The 17,178-nt window shown below is 44.0% G+C and overlaps 1 protein-coding gene across 1 annotated transcript; it reads right to left on the minus strand.

Annotated features, from left to right (window-relative positions):
- Positions 1 to 333: 333 nt before the first annotated feature.
- LOC142044288 (ovomucoid-like) lies at positions 334 to 5,798 on the minus strand. The gene is made up of 8 exons (XM_075056563.1): positions 5,729 to 5,798; positions 4,727 to 4,746; positions 3,803 to 3,939; positions 3,219 to 3,276; positions 2,800 to 2,936; positions 2,136 to 2,196; positions 996 to 1,105; positions 334 to 514 (listed from the first exon to the last, which is right to left on the minus strand). Exons 1-8 carry the CDS (start codon positions 5,781 to 5,783, stop codon positions 469 to 471), a joined length of 624 nt encoding a protein of 207 aa, XP_074912664.1. The 5' UTR covers positions 5,784 to 5,798; the 3' UTR covers positions 334 to 468.
- Between the last annotated feature and the right edge of the window lie 11,380 nt (positions 5,799 to 17,178).

The raw sequence follows: 17,178 nt of genomic DNA on the forward strand, positions 1-17,178 counted from the left end.
GCCTGCACAGCGAAAGTGCACAAGAAATACCTTAGGAGAGATCAGCTAGTGTCATCACTTCGGAGCGGTATTGCAACCCTTTACAATGTCAAACATCTGTAAGGGTCTGAACACTAATGTAGGCTGACTATCACTTATGCACAAAGTCACATAGCTCTGAGGTTTATGCATCTGTATTTAATTTTCTGCCTTTTATGAGAGGGAGGGGACCAAGATGTTGTTCTTGTTATATCCCAGAGCTATGAGCACATAACCCATTCAGCCTGGCATCATCATTCAACAAATCAGAAGAACGTGTTTCTTGAGGCAACACATGAAACAAGACAAAGAAATGTTGCTGATTTAGTTTATTGAGAAAGAAAATGAGGAGTGAGCTGAGTTCCCCAGAGGGTGAGATGAACTGAGGTGAGATCTTTAGTTGGGATTTGCCAGTGGGGATCCTGTGGTGAATTCTCTCAGCACTGATACTCAGCATTTTCCAAAATGGCTTAAATTGAGAGTCCCATTGCTGTCCCTGAAAGCGAGGAGAGGAAAAAATGGATTAGATAGAGTCCTGCCTGCTAAAATCTGTCCTTTTGCTTGGCCCCTAGAGAAGGCGTGAGATAGGATCCTTCCCCAGAGCCAAAGAACTTGCAGACTCAGAGTCCCATTAGCTATTTGATTATTAAGAGATGAGTGAAATGACTTAACCCATTCTTAAGACTGAAAATATTTGGGGGGAAACTGTAATGAAACTTCAAATTTAATTTTCCTTGCAACATGCAAGAAAAATTCCATTAAGGTTAATGGTCTTCAAACCATTCACACTAACAAACCAGACATAGCTCTTTGTATGCTCTAGTGAAAAAAAAAAATGGTTGGAATGATAGCTGGTATTCTCTCATGCCCCAGATCCCTAATCAACACTGGTCAGCAAACAAGAAAGTGGCAACTGTGCAAACTTGTGCCTATAGGAGGCAACTGATAACACAAACGTGATCCATATTTGTACATACACGACTGCATTGCAGAAGTCACACTTATTGCTGTATGTTTTGCTGTCAGAGCCACAGAGAGGCATGTACTCAAGTGAGCAGACAGGTTTAGGGTAGTCACTGCAGTCAACCTGAAAAAAAAAAAAAGAAAAATCTAATGTGAAGGATATGAAGGAGTCAGTAGCAGAAGGGCTCGAACCCCAAGCTACAGCTGCAGTGCTAATAATAACAACCTAACTAAAAATAATTAACTCCCTTGCACAATCTGATATAAACTGAGGTGTTTCACCTATGCCAGAAGAATTTAATAATATAAAAACAGATCATAATTTCCTGTTTGAAGAGATGTGTATCATAACCCAACCACAGCATCTCTAAGCAGCAGCAGTTCACCTGCTGAACGTGCCATGCTTGTGATCATATTGCACCGTCTTCCCAACCTGGCCAGGAAATTAAATGGAAAACCACTGGTGTCTGGAGAAGTGTAGGTGCTGATTCCTGCATAAGGGCCCAGTATCTCTCCCACAGTCTTAAAAAAGGAAGATCAGCACTTAGCTGGATACTGTGAGAGTGGGATTTTATTTCTTTGTGCAATGGGTGCTACACTTGCTGAGTGGTATCATAGTGCAAAAAATATATATGGGTCCAGGAAAAGGCTGAGGAATTTAATAGAGGAGAACTCTTTTGAGGCTTACTGACTACATAGAAATGGCACCTAGCCGAGGTCCGTCACCTGAAAATAGCTGGAGGTTGGAAGAGTAGAAGTCCCATACATACTCACTCTACTCTTACTCTCTCCTACACAATCCTTACTACCCCTGCTAAAAGCGGGGTCTGCATCAAGTCATGGGCTTGATGGACCATTGGTCTGACGCCAAAAGCCGTTCGCTGTTCTTATTCTTGGTTCTGTCCTGATGGATTATTTCTGCTACTACTCTTTTACTGATCCCTTCCTGTGTGGTCACCCTCTTCCTTTTCCAACATTAGCACAGGTAACGTATATTACATGTGGAGAAAGCAAAATCTTCCCTGTGCTGAAGCACAGCAGCAGTTACACTCCTGTAGGATGCTGCTGGTCTGGGGGCTGCTGCAGACACTGGCAGCGCTTCCCCTGACATCAGCAGGACTGAAACCCGGTCCCTCATCATGCGGTTCACTTACTATAGCAATTTCCTTCTTACATTCACCGTCGTACTTCTTGCCAACACTGGTTCCAGGCTCTCTGGGAAGGGAAGAGACCCGCGTTAGGAAGCTCCACAAGCAACCCGGTCTGCTAAACCCCACATCCCAGCAACGCTGATCAGCCTCAGGTACAACGTACGGGGTACAGGAGACACCCAGCGTAGGTTGTGTCCACATGGCTCTAGATACCAGCTCAGGTTGCGTCCACATGGTTCTAGATACCAGCTGAGGTGGTGTCACAGCCTGCCAGAGTGCTGCTCTATTGCATGATGTGAAGGACAAGGGAGGGTCCAGGGTGTTAGGATGAATGCGTAGCTGAGTTGTGTGACAATGTAGATGGTTAGTTGGTGTCCTCTGCAAGGCAGCATCTGCCACACAGACCCTTTTAACTTAGTTAAGAGAAGCATTCGGTCCTGTGTTAGATCCCCACCCAGCCCTCTACTTCTCTCTGCAGATCAAAGGCACAGTTTTCCTTTTAATCACAAAGCAAAACAGGGTCTAGTTCCAGGAAGAAGGAGGGTCAAAGTCCAAGCTCCTTACAGAAAAGGCCTTGGTAGAAGTCCTGATATTCAGAAGAGGAGCTGCCAAGAGTGCTGAGCACTCATTGTCCCTCACAGGAAAGCTCTGCACACGCAGTACTCACAGGGTACGGGCACACAGCAGGCACTCGTTGTCGTAGGTGATCCCGTCAGTACCGCAGATGGGGCTGAGGTCTTTGTTGCAGAGCAACACCACTTTTCCTTCCTCGTTTGTTGTGTTGGGATATTTACTGCAGTCCACCTGTTGAGGGAACATGCAACAGAGCACTGGTGAAGGCTTACTTACAGGAAGCAAGTAGATCTGGTGAGTCTGTTTGGCCACCTAGGATACCACCACAGCAGGAAAAATGGTTTTTTGTGTGTCACTATGATGACAGTTCACTTGAAGATGACCAATGCAAGATTCTGACATCCCATATGTCCTCTTATTTAGTGTTTGAATTATTTCTTGGGGGAGTCAATAAGCAGCTTTGGCCACTCAGAAGCTGGACATGCCCCTTGTTTTGCCCTTGGTTTCACTTACGGGGACAACTTCCTTGCATTCTCCATCATGGTCTTTGCTGACATTGGTTCCATATTCTCTGGAGAGGGAAAGACAAATGTTAGGAAGTTCAGCAAAGACGTCTTGCTACATCCTAGGTGCTGGAAATATGTAACTAATACAAGGGAAAGCTGACTCTATCTGTCAGGCTTATATATATATATATATATGTATATATTTTGAGAAGGTAGTGCCATCCTCCCTGACCAGCTAGCACTGAGTGGCTGGCAGGGCTGTAAAGACCCTGAGAGCTTTAGGACCATTTGGGACCGTTCACAGCAGAGCATCTCTCCATCTTTTTGCTCTGCTTTGCTGTGATAAGATGTGCCCTAGGGTTTGTCATCTGGCTGATCCTTGAGCTGGAGAAGAAAAACCTGAATAAATTACACCGGCAAAAGAGAGACATGGTGACTAAAGCAATGTCCAGGCCACGGAGCACCACACAATGATACCCAAGCTCATTTTGAGAGAATTGACACAAGTGACATATGACAGATCACTGTTGAAAAGCAATGCTGCCAAGAGTCGTGAGCATTTCTGCCTGCGATCTCCTGTGCAGTACGTACATGTTGTAGGCACAGAGCAGGCACTCATTGCTGTAGGTGACTCCATCGGTACCACAGATGGGGCTGAGGCTCTTGGTGCAGACCAGTACCTCTTTGCCTTCCTCATTTGTAGTGTTGGGATACGTACTGCAGTCCACCTGCCAAAGAACATACAGCAACAGGGTGGAGAAGACATTTTACATTCACAACTCTCTGGGCAGCAGTGACCAGATATAACCTGCAGTGGGTTTTTCACTACCACAGCACAAACCTGTGCTGGTGGGTCAATCTGGCAAAAAAGTGAATCATTCCCGCAAAGACCTCCCCACACAGCAGGAGAGGAGGAGGAGGAGGAGAGGGCTATAGCCTTGCAGCCCTCCAGATGGGGTAAATCAGTGTTGGTCTTTCATGCTCACTTGGCATCATTTTATCCTGGCTATCAGTCGGTCCCTTGTTTTTATATTCTTGTGGCCCCTCTAGTGCACTTCTGTTATTACTCTTTCATTCTCAACACATTGATCACATTTTTTTCAGAGGAGCAAGACTAATGACCTAGTATGTGGAAGCTGGAGCATCTCATAGTATTTTATTCTTTCTAGCAGGTTGCCTTCAGGTAGGTTCTGATACCAGTTGCTATGAGTTTAGAACCAGTCATATATGATCAGCTTAAAGCTTAGACCATTTTAAAGTTAGTGAAAAATTAATTCATCCAAAAATTTTGTATCATTGCTGCTACTACATTATTAACACACAGCATAGACGTAGAGCCAAGAACAGTATAATTTAATGTTTTAAGCTGTAGAATCTGATTACAATGACACTAATTTCAAGCTAGGTGAAAAACAGCTAAGCATCTACAGGCCTGAGGTTTTTCCCATTCCTTTGGTTATGTCTTTACCAGGCCACATACTTGAGAAAAGTGACAGAAAGAAATCTTCCACTCACCTCAACCCCAAAGGCAACATCTGGAAAAGAAAAGAGAGGCAGAAAGTGTGAAACAAAGCCAATATAAGACCTCAGTTAAAGCTGGAAGTCTGGATGTAAAATTCGTATATGCAGGACCAAACTGAATGATTTCCAGTGACTGGTTTCCTGAACAAAATAAACTATATATGAATTTTTTTTCTATGTTGATAATAGCATTGCTTATTGCTGGCTGTGATGAAACACATTTTTTAAGAGCTTCGTTCTTTTTTATTTTGAGATAGGTAGACTTGTTAATTGAAAATAGAATAGCTTTTCCTTCCTTATCTTTTTACACATCCATTTTGACCCCAAAGAGCTGCTGTTAGATATCTGAAAAGAAACCTGAGTCAACGCAGATAAATGCAAATGGTCACCTACAGGATAAGCAAATACGTACAGCATCTGTTGTCAGGAATATGCATTTTAAAGAAGCTGAGTGTGGAAAAAAAAAAAGTCTTTGACTTTGTAATTTCATCAAATGTAAATATGCAGTGAGAACATCAGACTCTGGCTTGTTTTCATCTCTTGTTTCTCCATTAGCGCAAAAGTATTGCAGGAAAGGTGCCAGGCTCCTGCAAAGAAACTTGCTTGTGCCATTACAATATTTTCGTGACTAGTTACTGGAGGCCCAACCACCTTGTTACGGCCTCGTTTCAAGTATTTATGCATTTGCTGTAATTGTACAACATGTATAAGCAGTGTAACAGTGTTTAAACAACAGTGTAAAAAGTATAATAGTACTAGTTACCAGCACAGAACTCCACTTGCATATTTGTATTTATGACACACAACCAGCTACAACAGTGATCCATTTAAGACTGTCCTGCAATCTGCTCCTGCATCTTACGTGATGCCAAGGTATCAAGGCAGCCTAGCTCTTTGTAGGAGAAGATTTTCTCTCTTTGAAGCCACTATCTTATCCTTTTAAAGACAGCCAGGACTCAGACATGAAGCCTCTGCGGCACCTTGAGAGTTACTCACCTGGGAAGCTGCAAAGCGCAAAGGAGAGGAGCACAAAAGCACCTGCCGTGGTCATGGTGGAAGTATTTCTTGAGTCTGCAGGCTGCCTGCTCCTGCTCTGCTCACGAAATGGTCTCTCCAAGGCTGACTGCAAATATATACAAATGCAACGTCTAAAGCATTCAACTGTAACATAAAACAACCAGCAGAATCTGTCACCAGTACAATGAGGCTGGTAATATTTATTGAGGTCTTGACTTTGAGGTAATGGTCTGCATCTGCTAGGCAATTGATTTTGGCTGCACATCTGGTTAATAGCTTGAGACAAGTATCACATGTTCTCAGTGGTCAAAACCAAACAAACAGCCTTTTAGACAAAAGACACCTCTCTAGGATTCTAGTAAAAGTGTAAGAAGCACAAAATATTGAGGGGGGTAAACAGCAGGTCCTTCATTCATCTCTGCAGAGGGACATCTCCCATCAGGGAGCAGTTTAGGCAACGCCTGCAGTACTACCCTGTCTGCAGATCAGGCTAAGAGTCTCTGCTTTCCTTCCTGGTTTTGGGTGGGATTTTTTCCCCACATTCACAGGTATTCACCACTAGGTATGAACACAGATCAGATGTGGCTTTGCCATCAGCAGAACTAGTTAAGCCTTGTCTGGTGAGTCTGGCAGGACTGTGTCTAACCTGTGAAGCTAATAATATTTAGCACTGGTTTGATAAAAGAAAAGGCTTCTTGACAGTTTCACTGCCTGGCTAGAGAAGAGCTCAGTGGAAGACTTGAAAGCAGGTTAAATACTGTCAAGTGCCACCAAAAAGGTCACTTGAACCTTATCAGCAGGGAGGACTTATTTATAGACCTAGTCACAGTTAAACACACTGACCGATTCAAAGTGTTCCACCAAGCCACCATCAGAACAAAAGACACTGAAGGTTTGGGAACCTACTTACCTAGCACCAACTATGCTTGAAAGTACAGTAGGTCCTTTCCCCCACAGATATTTTAGAAAATGATACTTAAAACCTAGAGCCTCTCCCAATTTTCCTCTCTCTCTCGCACCTCCAGCCTTCATGCCATCTCCAAATTGCTCCTTCGTAGGAGGAGGTCTGGACCTCTGCTGGTTTAGTAGGTGTAACTTTACAGGAGTGGGCTCTGCCTTTGACCTAAGTTTGTCACCATGATCCCTTTCACAGGTCCAAAATGGCAAGCATACCTGGGTTTTTTGGTCATGGGAGCTAAGCACTGTGTTCAGGATAGACTTCAGCATCATGGGAGCTGCAGAGCAAAAGCAGCTTTACAGGTGCTCCCTTGAACAAACAAGGCACCACCCATTGATCAAATGAAATTCAGCTGAAATCACTGAAAGTTAGCCCAAGCAACCGTGTTGGTGTCTGACACATCACAATGGTCTAAAGCATATACTTTGATCCTTAAATGCAGAAATTGCGTAGTGCATGGAATCACCTATCCTGGGCACTGGCAGGTTACGAAGGCAGCAGCATGGCTGTGTGGATATAGAAGTTACATTTTTACCTAAAAGAGATGGGTTTCTTCACAGGGAGAAGTATTAAAATAATCATGCTGCTCGGTTTGTTTCTATAAATTACAGGGAGCATGCATGAATATTTTAGACCAATTTGGCACATCTTCAAGATATATTGCCCTAATGTGCCTTGTGGATGGCATCTCAGGAAGACAAACACTTTTCCCTGAGCATGTGCAGAAGCACGCTGAGGCTGCTGTCACACGCCACACTCGTTGCCTTCAGTTCATATGTACAGTCTCTGCACATCTGGAGGGAGGTACATCTTTCTGGGTCAAACATGAACTTTGCCATTGCCTTCTCCAGTCAGGCAGCAAGACCTCTGTGAATCATTCTCGCCAGCTTTCCTAGCCCTGACCTGGCAGCTTTTGACAGGTTGCCTTCTGCCTGGTGCCCACACGTTGCTGCTCCAGGCAGCTCCCTGCCCCGGACGGTGCTGTCCTCTAGGCAGGACCAGCCTCTTTCCCGATGGGTGGAGAGCACCTTCCTGCCAAAGGCTGGTGTGTGTTCCCTGTATACACCAGAGAAAAATTTTCCACTGCAACTGCCAGGTTCAGCATTGGGTCTGGCACAAGCAACCCAGATTTCCTCTGACCATCACAACACCCGTCTGATGTTCAGCAGATCCATTCCTTCACTCTCTCACCTACAGACACTCTAGGCAGGCTCAAGTCTGTGAAGATTAAGTGCTGACTGGGGAACACCAGTCTCCCCTGAGCCACTCAGGTACCCTCCCCAGGCCAGCCACAAAAATGACACCCAGAAATCACCAGCTTTCAAACCCATGCAGAGCCTCCTCACCCGGGGTTACAGCTCCAGATTATCCTGCCTCTGATAACAGCATGGAAAAATCCCACAGCTGGCTAAACTCATGCTGTAGGACAGGTTGCTCAGTTCTTAGCTACTCCTGGAAGGACAGCTAGAAAGAGGATTTGGTCTGCAATTCTGCCACTGATCTTGTGCTGTAATCCACTTCATTATAATCCTCAAAGTCAGATGCAGCATATGGCTAATGACCATTTGGCTAAAGGAAAATCCTCGCGTGTGCAGAAGCCAGCGAGAAAGCAGAGATGCGCAAGTAAACAAAGGCAGTGCCGCATCTTGGGGTACCACACGTTATGGCCCTGAGCACCAGAGGGTCTGTGGGCTGGCACCAGGGCAGGATTTGGCCATTATACAACATCCTATTTCACTTATCCAAGGAATTTCTTGTCTTACATTCCCCATTACAGTTTTTGCTAGTACCAATTTTGTATTCTCTGGAAGAATCAAAACTGATGTTGGGAAATTTTCTTAGCAGATATGCAACTTCTCAGTTTAAGTAATACACTGGTAAATGAATGACAAATTATTTAATACACTTTTCCAAACATTCCTGGGTTTTGTCACGTTATTTAATTAACAAATAGCTGTTGTAAAAGTGGGAAATAACAATAATTAGTTGTAGCTATTTCATGAAATTGCCTCTAATCACTCCAAAATGCCTGCTAAATACAATTCAGACTGCAGTTTCCATCTTTGTCTTTCTCTTGGCCACGGTGTAGCCAATAACTATAGGTATGGAGCCACACGCCTGGAGAAATTGATACAGAACAAATGGAAGATCTGCTCTCACCTAAGGCCCGAAGGCACCATATGAACTAAGCAATAAAGCAAACAAAGTCACTGATATGATTAAAACATATCAATATGGAAACATATCCATCTGTTTATGAACTTATGCCAGCAAATGTGTTCCTGAACTAATAACACCATGTGCAGAACTTTGTACCCTGCAGGTGAAGGCTAACATGGTTTCACATTACTTATGCAATGAATTAAATGTATATGGCCCCACTGCAAGGGCAGATGTTGACACATGGGAACAAGTCCAGCAGAGGCCACCAGGCTGGTCAGGGGCTGGAGCACAGGGCATTCAGGGTAAGCTGAAAGAGCTGGGCTTCTTCAGCCTGGGGAACAGATGGCTGTGGGGATCACATTGCAGCTCCCTGGTGGGGTTACAGAGAAGAGACAGTGTCTTCTCAGAGCTGCACAGAAAAAGGATTAAATCCTGACCAAAGGTAAGGAATTATTCTTCGCCACAAGGGTAATCAATCAGTGGCACAGGAACCAGAGAGGCCACGCATGCCCTTCCTTGGTGATATTGAAAACCCAGCTGAACAAGGAAGGTCTTGAGCACCCTGAGCTGACTTTGACCTTGCTTTGAGCAGGGGTTGGGCTAGAGACCTCTAGAGAGCTCTTCCAACCTGAATTATTTTATATATGTGGCACTTACATAACGCTCTCCTATGGATAGTTTTTATTAATGAAGGAGCATAATACTTCTCCATGGAGACCCAGGAGAGCAGCCTCAAAGTTTTCCTACAACCTTTGCTAAAGGGCCACAGGTAAGCAGTACAAATTGCTCCCAGCACACTTTTACGGGGGATGACCACTAACATGTACAACAAAAAGAGTAGATTGTAAACATTGCTTAAAAAAATTTGAGAATGCTTTTGGCTCTCAATGATTTCAAAGTCTCTCCACTTCTGCAACAGCCCAGGGCCCCTGCCATCACAACACTTCCCCAGAAGAGCATCAGCGTTCAAACCTACAGCAAAGTTATCTGCACCACAGAAATTCAGCTGCTAAAATAGTGGCTATTTCACTGCTGTGCTGCAGCCTGGACCAGACGAGGGTCTCAGCAGCATCAGCTCTGAGGACATATCTTCACTTCTTGCCTCACCAGCTTGTGCTGTGCTCCAGCTCTGGGCAATTTCTGGATGATGAGGACATGAGGGCTCCATTGCGCAGGGCAAGAGTTACTCACATGAAAGCAGGAAAATGCTACAATAAACAGAAGAAAAAAGGGAAACTAAACAGCAGAACATTTGGCTGGACAATGGTGCAGGCTGTTGCTCTTTGAAGTGAACATACTGCAGGGAAGGTGGTTCAGAGGGAATGTAGGAGATGTTATCCTGCAGCTGGTCAGAAGAAGAGGAAATCATTGGTTTAATCAGTTTTCCTGACACTTCAGTGATCTCAGCTGTGCATCACTGAGCGCTCATTTCATCTTGGCCACAACCCAAGCATGAACAATGAGGAGGTGGCTGAGGGGAAGTAGCAGCCAACCTAGGATTGAGACTGTTCATGGCTGCCTAGCAGGAGAAAGTCAGTCTGGTAACTTCACTGCTAAGGCTGGGAAAGTCTCCTTCAGGAGCTGGGATCAAGAGAAAGTCTTCCAAAAGTAGAAAAAAAAAAAAATCAATAAATTCTTATCTGCAAGGAGACATTATTTATAGCTCAATGCACAGTTAAAATAGAATGAATAAGCATGTTCTGCCATGAAAGCAAATTGCTTTGAGGTTATATAAACCAGAGGAATAGTTGAACGCATCTCCAAAGGACAGCAGATGAGGCATTTTCAAGCTACCAGTCATCTAGCAGCACGCACATCATCAGAATAGCACACGGCAGGGAGATCGTGGCTGTGTCCCTTGAATTTCAGACAGCTATGCAAGCCACCAAAGAGCGTCATTGCCAAGACAGGCTTATAGGCAGAAGCAAGATATTTTCATGGACTAACTAGCAAGGCTGGGAAAAGTAATTCAGTATGGTTGGGATGAGCAATTGCTGCATGCTACTGAGCAGCAGAAGAATACAAAGGTCTCAAGGAAGATGATTTGATCCCTGGACAACTGCATTCAAGAGCTACTTTACAAAGGGATAAACATCCCAGATGCAACTACAGTACAAAGGCTATGGCAAGGGTGGCTGGGGAGACAGGTTGCAGTCTCCCATGAAGCACAGGGATCATCTCTTCACAGTGAGCTGCCAAGTCTCATTAATTTATCATAGGAACATGCCTTCAGTGCTCACTCCCCTCAGTTCTTCTTTCATAAGATTGACAGACATGTCTATAGACCACAAAGTGTTCTTGACAAGAGGGTAATTAACCTTGGATGTTTACATCTCCCTTCTCTTAGTAAGTAACACACCAAGTTTGTGTGTTTTGGGGAGGAGTAGCTGTAAACGAGAGACAGTTTCCTTTTATGCTCTTGATCAGAGGTCAGGAGGACTGGAATAATGATTCTTTTGAGCTCTGTCTGGAGTAGTAGGTAACTGAGGAAGAATTTCCTTGACTAAATGGCCAGTCAGGGCTTCTGGACCAGCCCCAGGTCTGCAAATGAGAGCCCCCACAGCCCTTTGGGCCAGGAACTGGGACCTGCTTCATGCAAGTGCAGGACAGGGTGAGCTGAGGCTCTGCCCAAATTGAGGGAGTTAGAGGTGCAGAAGTTTATACACAGATAATGACATGTATGAGAGAGAAATTATTCTAAAGTGGGTTTTAAGTTAGATAAGGATTTTAAGTTAGATAAACGTTTCAAGAGTGTGTGTCCCTGCACAAACCCCATATGGGAGGAAGCAACCAGGAGCGCAAAGGGGCAGTTCCTGGAGGTGCCAGTCCATCGCTGCCATCGTAACCTGGAGGCATCACTCTGCCTATTAACTGTCCCAAGAAACATCAATGTATCACATCCCCGGGCAAAGTTTTCTTTCCATGTGAAAACATGGGACGAGGCAATGCAGAACAGGAGCAAGTAGAGCATCAAACAAAAACACAATCCCAGATCTTACCTTATCAGCCAACAAACTAGCAAAAAGTCATGAAAGAAACAATGTTTGGAAAAGACAAATGAAGGTGGTTGCTTTCATTTATGGGAAGAAAACCAGGAACTTCTGGTATTTGCGAGGAACGATGGTTTGCTTTTTAAGAAAAATCTTGTAAATAAAGCTGCAACAAGGGATTTTCTTTCTGAGGGATAGGGTGCAATAGGCTAAGAATAAAAATCCACTGCTCTCCCTGGTGGGAAATAAAGGGAGAATAGGGTGAGAGACAGAATGCATCATGGTGCTATAACTTGAACATTTGACTGGAATAGGAGGAACTGGGTGGAAAGAGTTTCTATAGCTGAAGGACTATTAGCATCATAACTACTGAACACTTCTTCATTATTAACATCAAAAGAAAGGGCAACAATCTCATTTATTCTGCAGAGTTGAGTTTTAATGACACCACTGGCTGATTCATTGCAGCTGGACAGAAAAGAGCATGCTGCTGAATTACAGGATTTTGCTATTTCACAGACATTGAAGTAGATAGCAGGACTTCAACCACCTCTAAACTCTTGCACTAGCAAAGTAATACAGTTATTTACTTAATGCGTTAGTACATGCCTGACAAATGCTATGTTGTACGTGATCATACGGCCCCTACATCCCCTGGCTTGGGCACTGTGCCCCATTTGCCACCTGAAAAAAAATTCTCATCTCAGGAGAGCTGAATACACTGATATCTGCAAGGGTTTTGTGTGTCTCCTTTTCTGGTATTGAAACAGGTTATGCTGCACTTCCCTGATACTGTCAGTGAAGGCTGTTTGCGCATGCTTGCATAGCAAGGAAATATTTCTGCTACTTGTCTCATATTTTGCATCTTTTTGCCATCCTTCTCTTCATACATTTGAATACAGCCTGTGAAGAATAGCAATATTAGAAAGCTAACGTTAAACCACTGCCAAATAAAATGTCAACAGAAGGTATATGCATCACTTACGTCCAATCGTACGCTGCCTGCTCAGCATCCGGCTGACATTATTGGGATGGTGCCATGGAGAGCAATGGGAGTTCAGGCTGCTTCTTGGTTTGCCTTCCTTCTTAGTCACTGGAATGACTGCTGTTCCCAAGTCCCTGGGTGTCCCATGTTCTCTGGAGAAGTCTGCCATTAGAGACTCAGTATGCCCATTTTCCTAAAGGGGGATGGGTGCTGGGAATGTAAATAAAACTTCCAAATAATGCAAGTGAAGGAGGGCTCATCTGAGTTAACCACCAACAACGAAGTGGGTTTACTGTGTCTGACTATTATAATCCTATCAGTCAACAAACCTATGCCATCTGTATATGCTGCATCATTTGGATTTCCATTCTGGCTATTTTCTTCAGCTATTTCTTTTCTCTGTTAAATCTTCAAAATTTCCCCCCAAGCACAAACAGCAAGTGAAGAGGGAGAAGAGGAGTATAAATTGGAAAAGCACAGGGAGAGTCCAGGGGCTAGGAGACTGTCACTCAGAAAGCATGTTCTTTCCATCGGACTGACACATTATAGGCACGGATCCCACATTCATTGGTGTAAGTGAAACCATCTGTGCCACAGATCTGCTCTTGGCCAGGGGCCCCTGACCGGCCATCCTCAGCGATGCCCCGGGGGCACGTGCTACAGCTAAGCTTTAAAGGGAGCAGAGAAAAAGAGTTTAAAGCAATCAATTTCCAAACATTCCTCATTCTTCAGGGGGCTTGAATGAAATTAAGGTTTCACTTCTATGAATGAAAAATAGGCAGGAAGCGATACGCTATGTGAATGCTCTTTGTTTGCAGATTCACAATATGTTTAAACTTATGGGGCTGCACCTCAGCTGGTGAAAATCTGGAAAACCCTCCTAGGCTGAGTGGATCTCTGCCAGCTGGAGACAAGCTCCCTTCCGCTACTGCTTTCTGCTTTTTTCATATCTACTCGTTGATCAGCAGAGAGCACGCAACCGGAGCCCAGAGCATGGCAAAGAATCAAATAAAATTGTATCAAACACTAAATTACGACAAGAGAATGAACATTTCTGAGTGTGAACATATTGATGGATGAAACGGGTGGATACCAGGATTATAAACCTATAAATACAGAGGTCTGAGGAAATTTTTTCAGTTCCCAAACTATTTTCTTTGCTAACAGCCAGTTAAATAGATGTGTGCAACTGATACAGTGAGTTTGTATAATTATTTCTGGATTTCTTTTTTTTGAGGAACATATAGTTATAACAGTGGTAAAAAAAAAAATCATTTGAATATTCTTTTGAAAAGAGAACAGTTTTAAAAATCAGTAGGATGAGCCTTGTCACTTTCAAGCACCCCTCAAAAGAGTGACAAAGTATCTAGACTCATCCACATGCCTTTCTAGCATTGCAGCATATGAAAAAAAGTTTAAACAAGGCAAAGTATCAGCAGACATAATTTGGAAAGGTGTGGATTTTTTGGGAAAGTGTTTGAAGTTTAGGTACAAACACTATCAAGAAAAAGTTGTGTTGGTTTTTTTTCAAGTCACAGAAGGCTTAGTGCAAATAAATGGTGAAAAAAACCCCTTTTGGCTCAATATGAAAAGGCTAAGTATTGTTTTCTAAATCCCACTTATCAATCAAGATTTAAATGATTCACCGCATTCTTCCTCCTCTTTGAGTTGTAAGAAAAATGACCGTAGACTCAGAAAACACTGATAAGGCTATAAAGATAAGTTAGACAAACAAGAAAGGAGAGAGGACGTTGATATTTTTAAAATATTGCCTCTGTGATATTCGCCGGTGCATGTACAGGTCATGAATCCTGAGGCTGGACCATCATCAGGGTGAAATACGTCGAAGTTTATCAGCCCTTGGCATGGCTTAGGAGCTCAGTCCCTGCTCTCCAGAGCCAGAGGGCTGCAGCAGTGGCTGCAAGGCAGCGTGCGGAGCTGGACCAGCTGTGTTTCAGCAGTACATTTTAGATGCCTGATAGTGCAGTCATAGCAGGCACTGGAAAGTCAGTTTTTTCTTCACTGCATCCTTGACTCAGGGTATAAGGCTGCACCTGCAACTATTTCTGTTCATGGCAAGAATGCAAAAATAAGAGTCTGCTGAAGCAGGACTAAATCCATGCTTGCATCTGATCCTTTTAGTGCCTCTTTCCAAGTTAAAAAACAGGCTTTCCTAGCATGACAGTTGAACGGTTTTTGAGAGTAACCTGATCATTTTGAAGCTGCTTAGGCTTTTGCCCAAGGTAAGTAAAACAGTCAGCCTCGGGACTCTGCCGCATTATGTCCCTGAGAAGCGATGGAGTAGTAGACTAAGCAGCATCAAAGTGTCTGTCACCCTCACGATGGAGATGGTTACCGAATATATTTGCAGTCTGGTAAGCACTGAGCTCATGAAAAGATCTCTTGGTGTACCCCAGCATAGTAATCTCTATCTACCCATCTATCCAGCCATTCCTCTATCTGTGGCCAAGCAGGCACCCAGCTGTCAACCATACCTTAAAACCACCTTTCAAGTCTCTTAGTGACACTACAAACCTGGTTGTTCTACCTCTCTCCTAAGTCACAAAAAATCAGTACTGCTTCTCGAATGTGACCATCACTTCCTCATCAACACAAACCAGAAAGAAATCATCTAATTAACACACACTCAGTAAGTAACCCTAGAACAGCTGAAAAACAACTCTGAGGCACAGAAAACAGCTCTGTCCCCGAGAAGAAAGTTGCCCTACTTTTATAGAGTTATATTGCTTCATAAAACACCCCCTGAGCCTGAGGGGATATTTAAACTCCAATGTCAGGCTTTTCCATTTTCTGGCCCAGTTTTAGTGATTTATTTCATTACGTACTTTTACGTGAAACCTACTGGCAAATACTGCATGGAAACCTCTCTCTAATGACCACTTTGGCTTCTTCCCTGGATTTCTCTGACTTAACCTCAACTTTGTGCCTCCTTCAGTTCCTGTTTGCCTTTGGTGTCATCAGACAATGAGGTCCACAGAGGATGCTTTGGCACGGCTGTGCCCAGCTAATGCCATTCAGTTGGATCTTGACAGCTTTACTGCAAAGGCTTGCAAAAGCCAGCAGTCAGAGCTAAGTCCAAGTAAATGTCTGCCAAAGTCCACAAAAAAAAAATTATTCAGGTCTTATCCTTGAGGATAACCAAGTAACACAAACAAGACTAAAGCAGCATGTTCTGCCAAACACCTTAACAGAAAATGGCAAAAAGGTTATATAAACCAAAGGAATATTTACACTAGGACACAGACCCAAAAAAAAATACAATAAGCCATTGTTAGTTACAAATCATCTTGAAAAGTACATGCCAGCATGGACACTAATGGCACGGAGGTACTATGGCCTCATTCCCTGGTACAATACCCACAGTATCTCCAAGTCAGGAACATTTGCCTTCAGCCTATTCTTCTAATCCGACGATTCAAAGGGTGATTTTTCCAAACCAATCCAAATAATTGTGTTATTCTCTACAATGGGACATTGAACCAGGGAGGTGCTAGCTGTAGTCCAGAAGAAATCCTTTAACCCTGAAATACTGGACTTGCAAAGGCTTTGGTGGCCTGGTATGGAGCTAGTGGTAGTGGCTGTACGTATGTTGCCAACAGATGAAAGGCAGCCCCTAGGTCGCCCTACCTCCCTGCGAACACCAAAGTGACAGCAATTGCATCAATAGGTCCTGAGCTCTTCGGCCTCAAAAAAGTAGGCAAAACATGACTATCAGGCAGAACAGCTTTCCTATGACTTGTTATATAGTCAGTTAAAACTGGTCGCAAGTGAACCTCTGCATCCTTTTCCTTCCCAAATGGCTTTAGAAGGCAGGCAGCTTCAGTGATGTACCAGGGCTGTCCCCCACCCCAGGGGTGATTTCTGCCCACCAGTCCCAGAGATATTTTGTTGCATTAATCAATCAAGATGTTTCATGAGTGGACCCTTCTGCTGCCTGTGACCCTGTAGGGAGCTTGACATTCCTCCCTCCTGTGGATTATATCCTATAACAGCACTCAACACTGAGGACAAATTCAGTGGAGACAGGCTGGGATCACCTTTCCTGACAGCAGCTGCTACCTCTTCCATGGGACAGGCCACACAGGCAGTGGGAACCAGGAGCAGGGCACCCCTTGGCTAGGGACCCAGTTTCCCTGTCTAGCCCACAGCAAGAAGATGCTCTTCTTGAGAGCAAACCACCACCCAGGTCCTAGACTTTACCCTATGGAGGTGGACCATGCCCTTGAGGTGAATGTCTCCTTGCACTGACTATAAAGATGGAGTCCGTGATCAGGTCATACAGAGATATTAGTGGTTAGATGAAGCTAATACT

The sequence above is a fragment of the Buteo buteo genome, chromosome 24 (assembly GCF_964188355.1).
Source record: "Buteo buteo chromosome 24, bButBut1.hap1.1, whole genome shotgun sequence".
In the NCBI taxonomy this organism is placed as follows: domain Eukaryota; kingdom Metazoa; phylum Chordata; class Aves; order Accipitriformes; family Accipitridae; genus Buteo; species Buteo buteo.